We start from the raw sequence: 11,068 nt of genomic DNA, 5'->3' as shown, positions 1-11,068 counted from the left end.
CCTGGGTGCTTGGCTTCGAAGAGGAATAGGAACACGTCCACCGATGCGGGCAACCCAAGGTGGTCGCACATCACTTGAAAAGCTCGAACAAACGCCCAGCTGTTGGGGTGAAGCTGGGCGGCGGCAATGTTGAGCTCGGTAAGAAGTTCCCTCTCGAATCGGGTGAAAGGGAACTTGAGCTTCACCTTCTTGAATAAAGTCGTGTAGACAAAGCAGAAGGGCCCATCGGCGCTTACTTTGTCATCGGCACAAACAGGCAGATCGGGGGGGCAAGGCAGCACCATCATCTTCAAGTCGTGCTCCTTGTGAAATGATTGATGAAGCTCGTCCCCCTTAGTCAGCCGCAAAACTGCTCCCGCAGTGTTCACAGAGGATGTCTCCCTCAGAAGGGTCGAGTTGGCCCAGGGATACAAGGTTTTGAAGTCTGGCAGGGGAACGGGGGCTCCTCCAGCGATAGGTGGAGTCGCCTGGGCCAGGACAGGACGGGAAGACGCAGGCCTCTCAGCCTGCGAAGATGAAGCGCCACGAACTCGTGGTGGGTCGTGTGCTTGTGAAGGGAGGTTTCGTGACGAAGGAGGAGGATTCGGGGTGATCTTTGTGCGAGTCATGGTAGCAGCTGCAAAGGAAGAAGAAAGGAAAAATGATCAGGGGTTACAGAGGCTGACTCGATCATAGAAGGAAGGTGAAAAACGAACGAATGTAGGTTCGTTGCGACGATTGACGAAGCCCTAACTTACGCAGAAGGAGAAATGGAAAAGCAACCCACAGCGTATGCACCAGGCAGTTACAGGATGATGCGAATCGGTTAAAATGCAAGGAAAACCAGCAGAAGAAGGAAATTAGGTACCTTCTGATGATCAGGAAAACGATGAAGGTTGATGGTGATTCAGAATGCTGGAGAGCGCTGAGAGTTTTTCGCAGAAGGAAGTTAGAGCGTTCGTGAATGCGAGGGAAAGTGATGGAACAGTGTTGAGTGAAAATGGGTTTAAGGGTTTTTTTCGAAATGGGTTTAGGAAGCGCAAACGGCAACTGAAGAGAGCCGTTGATGAAGCCACGCGTCGAGCGATGAGTGAGGGGTTTGGTGGAGCGTCAGAGAAGCAGAAGGTACAACCGCTTGGAATTCTGCGTCAGTGCCACGTAGATCGGTGTTGACGTGGCTCTTTCAGTCTTTTCGCTAGACAAGTCTTCGCTTAAGACTGGGGGGCTTGTGTACCGCCCTGGTGGTCGGGAGTGATGACGTGGCACCCTGCTACAGTATAGGCGTGTTGGCAAGGCGCCAGGTTGGCAAAGGGGAAGGAAGTCGGGGGGCTCGTGTAGTCGCCAGTTGTTAAATTGGCGTGTTCCGATCTCCAGCTTACCAGAATCGGCGATCACCAGGTTAAAGATGAAGTCGCCAGATGTAGTTTCAGGCGACCTAATCATTGGAGATCGCCAGAGAAAGCACATCGCCAAAGATGAAGGAGAAGTAGATTATGAAGGCGGCCGGCGAGACCACAGGGAAGGTGTATGAAGGCCCCTAACTCGCCAGTTCCAGTAGAGATCGCACTCCCAAGTTAGCTATGCACTGGGCAGTACCATGCATAAGTAACTTTGCCAAAATGAGAGTACAAGCAGCGCCAAGTCAAGGAGGCTCCAGATGATGGCACGTGTACGACTGGATGCGAGCCACGTGTCCAGGTCTGTAACTGCCAGGAGAGAGAAAACAACCAGGTATATAAGAGTTCTCAACAAACTTTCTGAGGTACGCACGTTCAGTTTATACTCTTTACGCTTGCGAGTTGTAGAGCTGACAGTGAGAGAGGATTTGCACGGTTCTTGTTCTCTTAGTATTTGGTGATTCGGTCACTGACTTGAGCGTTGGAGTGCGATCGGCCGCAGCGGCGCCGCTTTGTTTTTTTGCAGGTTCTTGAGGTGGATCTCGAAGAGGAACGGAGGTGAGAAGCGGTGCGCACGTCGATCCTTTGACGAGGCAGTTTCCAGCGTTCCGGTCAACAGGCAGGATCAAAAAGTGACCACTCTATCTCTCTACTAATTGTTTGTCAATCTGTCCCAGCTGCGTTTCCAAGGTATCTCCAAATTTGTTCAATCTTTCAGGAACTAAAGGATATAGGGGTTGTTGTTGTTGTTGGAAAGGACCTTGCTTGTTGGATGGACCACTATCTTGTTTCCACCCAAAATTTTGATTTTGATTGTTTCTTCAACCTTGAGAATAATTATTATTTACATGCCTTCCTTGTATGCCCATGTAATTTACTTCTACTACAAATGAATTGTTTTGATTAGAACAGTAACCATTTAGGATGATCACCTCCACAAAAATCACACCTTATTGGTTGACTCTGACTCTAAGAAGATTGCACAACTTGTAATTGTGGTGTCAATTTAGCCATTTGTACACTAATGCTTCAAGGTGTTTTGTCAGATTTTATTCTGATTCAGAAATGCATCTAAAGTACTCAACTCTAACAATCCTTTCTTTTGAATACCGTGTCTATCATGTTAAGCTTGATAATTTGTTGATGACAATGCATCAATAATCTTTGTCGCCTATTCCACATCAACAACCATCATTGTGCCACTAGCTTCAATATCTAGAAGCATCTTGGTATCAAATATGAGACCATTATGAAAAATTCTCAATTGAGTAATACCTTATATTCTATCCTTACTCTTTTTTTAATTTTAAAAGTATAGTAATATTCTATCCGTTGATTGATGTTGATGCCCATATAAAATTCATTAATATTGATTCCTCGCATATAAAATTATTAAAAGAATTTACTAAATATCGATTCCTTGCATATTTATGAAAAATATTTATCATTACAATTAGATGTTGATAGAAATTAACATTTCAAATTTATTCATAGCATTCAAATATGTTAAGCATTATCATTTAGGTCAAAAACTTAGAGATACTTTTCAGTCAAATCAAATTATCTAAATCATGATAAACAAGCATTAAAAATAAAACGACAATACCAATCACCAATCAAGAACAAAATACTAAATTCAAATATCACCTCAATACATAAAAGTTTGAACAGATTACTTCCAATCCCAAATGGTAGAATTAGCCACTCATTTTGGTCATTATAAGCATGCAAAGCAAGAAAATAAGTTATAGGATGTTTTTCCTTGACGGCTGCCTCCTCTAGAGTTTTCTAAAACTTTCTATTATCCAAGTGATTTCTAGGGTTGTGCCTTACGCTCGACATTTAACCTAGTCGGGCTTGGGCTAAGTGACTTCTCGCCTGTGCGTGATTGGGCTCGCCTAGGCGAGATGGACGAAAACAGGCCCAACGTCTCTGGAGTGATCTGGCTTACGCGTGATTGAGTTCGCTTGGGCGAGATCCTCTAGAAGCTTCTGGCTTAGGCAAGCTTGGGCAAGTGTTGGAGCGTTTCAACTTTCTCTTTTTATCTTGTATATTCTGCTTTTGCCATTTCACCTCCATTTTTTCCTAAAATCTTGAAATTAACACAAATTTGGGAATAAATTGTTCTTATTCATATTATGATCACAAGATATGGTGTAAATTCATAAATTAGGGGTTATATTATAGTTATTTTATCAATTAATATCCATAAGTGCATGTATTTTTGTCCCGACCAGTCCTCGGTCATCGACTCCAGTGACTGATGGTAAAGATGGGCCACGTGAGGTGGGCCCCATATACGTCTATCAGGGTGATGGTCAGTCTTCGGACATTAGTGCCCTAGACCTTGACGTCAAAAGGAGAGATCGGACCTCGCCAACATTGGGAGAGATCGGACGTCATCTGTTTAAACAGTTATATTGGGCCACATAAAGTGGATCCCAAAATTACACAGTTAAACAGTTAAACGAAAGTTATGGGGAAAGCCTAAGTCACGAGGGATCCATGCAAGTGGTGTGTATATCGAATTCATTATAGTGAACTCGCTTAAAGTCACGAGGGATCCATGCAAGCCCTAACCATTTGTAACATTGATTCCAAACATTCCATGTAGCTTAATAGGTGAAAATCAAACGACCCAGTTTCCACTTCCTGCTCACACATGACACATAACATAGTATTCATTGTGATTTCCTTTTTATCCAGAATATCCTTAGTTGCCACTTCGTTGATTATCAGTTTCGAAACAAAGTGCTAAGTAGAGGGTAGTGCCTTGACCTCCCAAATTTTGCTAAATACCCTGCATCTTCCCCCACCCCCCAATTATTTTTTTCAATTTATCATAGGCAAACTTCACTGAATAAGTTTCCAACCTATCCTTCGTCCACACCCACATGTCCTCCTTTTCAACTTTTAGATTCTAACCCTGTCCTTCAACAAGCTTGTTAGTTGCGGTAATTTCACTCAAATCAATCCTAGATACTAATAATTCTTTAGTTTTTAAAATGATATCTAATTTAGCCAATATAGTTGTTAGAAAATATGGCCTTAAACGAGAGGGGGGGTGAATTATTTAAGAGGGATTTTCGCAAACTTTGAAGGTATAATGAAAATCAATGATGAATTACAGAGAAAAGAATCAAGGAAACAAATACCCAAAACTGTTTTAAGATGATATCAGAAAAACAATCGGTTGTTTTGTCGAAACAATCGGTTGTTTTTATCAGCAGTTTATAAAAACAACATAAAACATAATTTAAAGAGTTAAGGGTAAGAGATAAGCACACAAGCAATTTATACTGGTTCACTCTTACACCAAGAGCTACATCCAGTCCCCAAAAACCACTGGGTATTCCACTATGCAATCAAAACCAGATTACACACATCACACACCAAAGTAGTGACCTTGAACCCCTCAAGAAACACACTACCTTTGGCAAACCACACTAAGAATGTTGATCTTGAACACCTCAAGAACACACAACACTCCTTGGCAACACAACTACAAAAATACAGTAATCAAGGAAGAAAGGAATAGAATACACCTGGGTATTACAAAGCTTAAAGTTCATAATTACAACCCAATCCTATTCCACACACTTAAGAATGATCCAAAGCACTTTCAAATCTTGGAAAAACTGTTTTGATAAACTATTTCTGTTACTTCAAGATTAGGAGCGTAAAACCACCTTTATATAGACCCACCAAGTGGTCATAAGCATTTAATAAAGGAGCCAAGTTAGTTAGGATCATTATTAAAACCGCTTAACATAATTTTGTTAAGGTTTTCAGGAAAACAATCAGTTGTTTTGTCGAAACAATCGATTGTTTTGGTTTGACAGCAAAGTCAACTAAGTTTTACAAAAACTGCTAAGGTAAAACAACCTGTTGAAATTTTGACAGCTTTTTAGAAAACACATTCTTTCAAAAGGATAAAGATTCAAATGAACTTGGATCAACTTAAGGATTGAATTAACAAGTTTCAAACAACTAGACAACACAAACACCCAACAACAAGGTCTTCAAGCTTTCCTCTTGGATTTGGAGAAATCAAAGCATCTTGTTCAACAATAGTTACTAATTATTTTTTGTTTATGAAATTGATTTTTTTTAGTGATAATTGCTTATTTTTATTTTGATAGTTATTTATTTTTTCATTTGGTTAAGTGTTAAGTTTTTCTTTGTAATGAACATTAATAATATTGATTAAAATATCGTATCCTTAATGTATAAGGGATGAGAAGCCCCTGAAATGTCTCCTCTTATTCATTTACTATTTGCTGATAAAAAATATCAAAATATACCCATAACTTTAGATTGAAAATGAAAAAAAATCACTTTATATAAAAGACCAACATCATAACAATAGTTACTAATTATTTTTTGTCTATGAAATTGATTTTTTTTAGTGATAATTGCTTATTTTTATTTTGATAGTTATTTATTTTTTCATTTGGTTACACTAGTACAAAAGGCTTCATTAACGACTTCGAACGAAGACGGTTGAGAAATAACCATCGTTATAAAAAACACGGGGCAATTTTGTAAATAAGAAGAACTTACCACGACGGTTCCAAAAGGAACCGTCTTTAAAATCATGCCAGATGACTTATCACGACGGTTCCAAGGAACCGTCTGTGTATGTGTGAATGGTGGACTTACCAAGACAGTTCAAAAAGGAACCGTCTTTGTACGTGTGTGCCAATTAATTTTTCAAATATCGCCCAAGGCTTATTCTGCACTTCTCTTCTTCACTCAAGGCTTTTCTACTTTGCCTCTTCTACTTTCTTCTGCACACTCCTCCAAGCTTGCTGCCATCACCTAGCCCGCCGCACCGGTAAGCATCGCCGCTAAACTTGCCACCGAACTCGCCACCACCGCGTCACGTCAACGCTGTCGAACTCGCCACAGCCGCACGCTGTGCCTTGCCACCACGAAACCCCTGCACCTCGCGTCGTCGAACGCTGTGCCTCGCCACCACCGGACGCCTGCACCTCGCCACCGCCGCACACCTGCCCTTGCTTTGTCACTGTGCGCAGCTGACTCGGCGGACGCACAGCCACTGCTTGCGCTTCTCCATCACCGTACACGCACGCCTCTGGTGTTGTCACCGCACACGCACGCCTTCGGCACCGTCTCCACAAGGTGTCGCCTCTCCACCCTAGTCGCTGCCTTGTAAGCCCCGTGCCAACATTCCTGCATTCCCGTGAAAAGGCACCAACTTGCTACTTTTGTTTTGCTCCATTTTCAAGTTAGTATTTTTTTTTTAATAATATTTAAATTTTATTTCATATATATTTTATTATTTAATAATTGTTAGATATTCTTTTTACATATTGTTTAAATGTGTTGAACGTTCTGATTCTGAGTCCGAAGGTGTTCGACCTTCGACAATTTTGATTTATTTTTTAATGAATAGATATTGCTTTTACATATTGAACGTACTGATTCTGAGTCAGGAGGTGTCCGACCTTCGGCAATGTTGATTAAGTTTTTAATAATTACATATTGTTTTTACATATTGAATTTATTGATTCTGAGTCCGGAGGTGTCCGACCTTCGACAATTTTGATTTAGTTTTATAATAAATTAGATAATACATTTGATTATATTGAATACATTGATTTTGTAACCATGTATAATACTCTAGTATAAATAAATCATTACAATGAAAAAAAATTTCATATATTAGCAAAACTTTTTTTGTATAATGTTATAATTTGTTGTTTGTAATTTTTATATTTAAATTATGATTTAAAATGTTTTTATTTTCTGGAATTGAAAATTTTATGCAGGTTTGAGATTTATTAAAAAACAATTTTTTTTAATCACTACTTACAACGACCGTTTCTAGAAACCGTCTTTAAAAGTCCCTTATTTTTAAAAAAAAAATTACAAGTCACCTTTAACGACGGTTTCTACAACCGTCGTTATAAGTCTTAGTTTTAACGACGGTTCCAGAACCGTCGTGAAAAACTTCCACCTTTTAACAACGCTCGCAACAACGACGGTTCTGGAACCGTCTTTAAATGTTGATTTTAACCGTAGTTAATCTACCTTTTTGTACTGTGTTAAGTGCTAAATTTTGCTTTGTAATCAACTTTAATAATATTAATTAAAATACCGTATCCTTAATTTATAAGGGTTGAGACACCCCTGAAATGTGTACTCTTATTCATTTACTATTTGCTGATAAAAAATATCAAAATATACCCATAACTTTAGAATGAAAATGAAAAAAATCACTTTATATAAAAGAACATCATACAAAAATATTTCCTGAAACAATCCGCAATTAAGAACGGCAAATTACCAACACATGTAAACGCAATGTCTCCAACATTGACACATAAATGAAACTTTAACAAACAAATGAATGTAAGATTTCAGCATGAAATGCACTCACATTATGCATTACCACATAATTTAAACAAAAGAACTGAACTCAATTCACTCTGCTGCACACATTTCTGATCTGACCCTGGTTGCCGGTGAGTGGGCTAAGGTTGCTCATCTTGACCATGGCGTTAGCAAAATCGAATTTAAAGAGTAATGGAAAACTGCTGTAAGTTTTGACCTGGAGGGCAGCGGAAACGCCACTAAAGAGTTGTTGATCAGAGTGGAAAAGACCCTTTTTGCTTATTAAATTTGTGTAGTAAGAACTATCAAAAACGTTTTTAGAGGTGGTGTCTATGGGAGACAAGTTGCTATCACCACCCTGCTTTGGACAATTAGCTTTCAGTTCCTCTGCATAACTTGAATCTATATCGGTCGCGTTATAAATCCTTGATCGGAAGAGTAAACATCTGGCACTGCCTATTGTGTGAGCACCTGGTCATCATGAACAAGTTTAGCTACTTCAATATACGAAACCAAATCTTCATTATGTTCGAATCTTTTGGAAGAAGAAAGAAAAATAAATAATATGGTAACATAGAAAGAGTGATGATAAACAGGTGTTTAATATATAATAGTGTTTGCATATATTTATTCAATCAATATTTTTCATGATACTGCAACACCTTCAACCAATTCTCATAATAATATTTATAAAAGGAAATACATATATATTTAATTATTTTTTTTATAGTTTTGATATGTTACATGTACAATCATATTACTTTTAACAACAAAAAATATACAATCATATAGTATTTTAATAACAAATTTATCACATCATCAATTATTAACACAAAATTAACTACCGAATTAATTATAAACATATATTTTGATGAAATTAAAAAAATTAGAGCTATAATAAAAATGAACTAATATTTAATATTTAAGCTTTTAATATATAACAGAAACCTTCCAATGCATTGTGCACGTAGGAAAGTTGATAAGTTGCATGCAGTAATGTGCATCTATATACCTGATAAAGCCACCATTTCATTTACTGTGAAACGCTTCTTTTGGAAAGCAGCGACAAGACCATCAAAATTCAGAAAGGGAGATGGTAAATCGGAGTTAGCTCCACTTAAACTTGCAGTGGTTGAGTCCCTTCTGCCCAAGCCAAGAGGCCACCCAACTCCACCAAGCTGACCATTATTTCTCACTCATCAGTTTCTCATCTCATTATGCATTTATTGAAGTTTTCTTCTAATAATTTGCCATTCCTAAAGTAAAAATACTTACCGCAACAACAGAATCCCTTGCAGCAACTGTTAAGATGTCAGCACAAGAGACAACACCAGGGCACTGACGCTCTAGTTCAGCTTTTATGTTCTCTATGACTTCGAAACCCCTTAGAGAATTCACGTTGGGTAAAGCACCTTGTTCGCCCTTGAAAGTTGCTGTGTCCTTTAACAAAACCGATGCATCACATCCCTTCAAAATGCGACCAAAAGTTAGAACATCTTTTAATCATTCATTCTTTTCCTTTCTCGTTGTGATGTTTTATTTCACAGACGAAAAAAATTATTAATTAAAATTTTTCCCGTAATAAAATTTTGGAATGGAACAATTAAATTATTCTAATTAATAAAACATGCCATGTTCTTCCGTCAAACTTTCATCCAATTATTTATAGCTAGTACTAGCTGTGTAGTTAACACGACAATGTGTTAGAGCACAATATGGAATTTTAAAAAAAAGTTACAGCAGCAACAGCGAGTATAAAACATAATAATAAAAAATAATAATGTTACGTATACAAGCAGAATACAAACTATTTTAAGAAACCACGAAGATAACATATGAACGCTGTTTATGCTAAAAACTAAACCTTTGATATATTTAAGTAGGTGATACAAATACATACAATGATTTATTCAAATGAAAGAAAAGACATATTTAAACAGATCGAAGTCATCGTAGAGTCTATTAAAATATTTTATTAAATAGCTATCATGTCACACAAGTAAACTGTTAGTCACATAATTGCACGACAAATGATGAAGTGAAATATATGCAGAACCTGTTTGCTTTAGTGTAATACAATAAACTAAAATCGTAACTAGACTAAATGGAAAATTGTTAGTCTCATCATGTTAGTGTGGATCGTTATGTGTATACATGGTGGGGATTGTTATATATTCTAAATGGGAGGAACATAGATTTCACTTGTCAAACAATATTGCACCTTGCATGCAGGTAAATGTGAAGTATATAAAAGGATTAATAACAGACTTACTTGGACAAAGCAATCATGGAAATGAAGACGGAGCAAGGAAGCACCCATTCGAGGCTCATACAGGACAGCATTGGTTACTAGTTTCTTAATGGTGTCAAGGGCTCTAGGACACTTGGAAACATAAAAGAGGGGGTTTAGCAGATAATTAGATGAACTGCCAGAACTAGTTGTTGAGGATGAAGATGTTGAATATTCTGCAGCTGAAACTATCCCAACAAGACATAAGACCAGACAGATTTTGACCCTTTGTTGAGAACTTCCAGCCATGTTTGTAGGAATTCTAAGCTTAAAGTGGGGAGAATCGAAGGGTTTGTGATTGGTGTTTGGTTTAGGGCATGATGAAATGTGTCGTCTATTTATACAACATGCTTACATTTTATTAAAGTAGAGTGAATGTCGTGGGCATCCATGATATCTGTTTTCATGAGATTAAATTTTGGTTTTGTGCTATGCTATTAGCTGTATTGTTATAAACAAGTTGACTTCTTGATAGTTTGCAGATCTTGTGGCGGATTTCGTTGAAGGCTATTGATAAATTAGCCACGCCAAGTCTAACCAATTGATAATTTTGATTCAGATAATTAAAAACAAATTATTTTATCTCTTTCACCTGCAATTATATGGAGGAAAATATCTGTTTAACACCCTAAATTTCACCTGCTTTTACTAATAACAGTTATTTATAATAAAATATTATATTAAAATAATAAAAGTAATTATAAATTAAATATTATAATAAAATAATAATTTATAGAGTTGTAATTTAGATTTGAATTAGAAAACATATTGTATCCTTTGTTATCTTGAAATTGATATGCTGAGAAAAAAAAATTGAAATTGATATATCAAGTCCTTCGTGTTATTGGGAGAAAATGAAAAGTTGCATGATGGATTGGTGTAACTTTCACTTTAATACGCGTGCTAGACACATTTCATGTCCATAATTTGAACATTAAAAAATTCACTTGGTATGTCACTCTATTTTTATATTATATTAAAACACAAATATAAAGAATCGGCACTAAGATTCTTTTAGAAAAAAATCCTAATCTTATAATTC

At 37.3% G+C, this 11,068-nt stretch overlaps 1 protein-coding gene across 1 annotated transcript; it reads right to left on the bottom strand.

Moving 5' to 3' along the window:
- Positions 1 to 7,596: 7,596 nt before the first annotated feature.
- On the bottom strand, positions 7,597 to 10,347 carry LOC137819555 (cationic peroxidase 1-like). The gene is made up of 4 exons (XM_068623441.1): positions 10,009 to 10,347; positions 9,012 to 9,203; positions 8,749 to 8,914; positions 7,597 to 8,207 (listed from the first exon to the last, which is right to left on the bottom strand). Exons 1-4 carry the CDS (start codon positions 10,273 to 10,275, stop codon positions 7,822 to 7,824), a joined length of 1,011 nt encoding a protein of 336 aa, XP_068479542.1. The 5' UTR covers positions 10,276 to 10,347; the 3' UTR covers positions 7,597 to 7,821.
- Between the last annotated feature and the right edge of the window lie 721 nt (positions 10,348 to 11,068).

This window comes from Phaseolus vulgaris, chromosome 10, assembly GCF_000499845.2.
Source record: "Phaseolus vulgaris cultivar G19833 chromosome 10, P. vulgaris v2.0, whole genome shotgun sequence".
In the NCBI taxonomy this organism is placed as follows: domain Eukaryota; kingdom Viridiplantae; phylum Streptophyta; class Magnoliopsida; order Fabales; family Fabaceae; genus Phaseolus; species Phaseolus vulgaris.
This window is presented reverse-complemented; position numbering and strand designations above follow the sequence as displayed.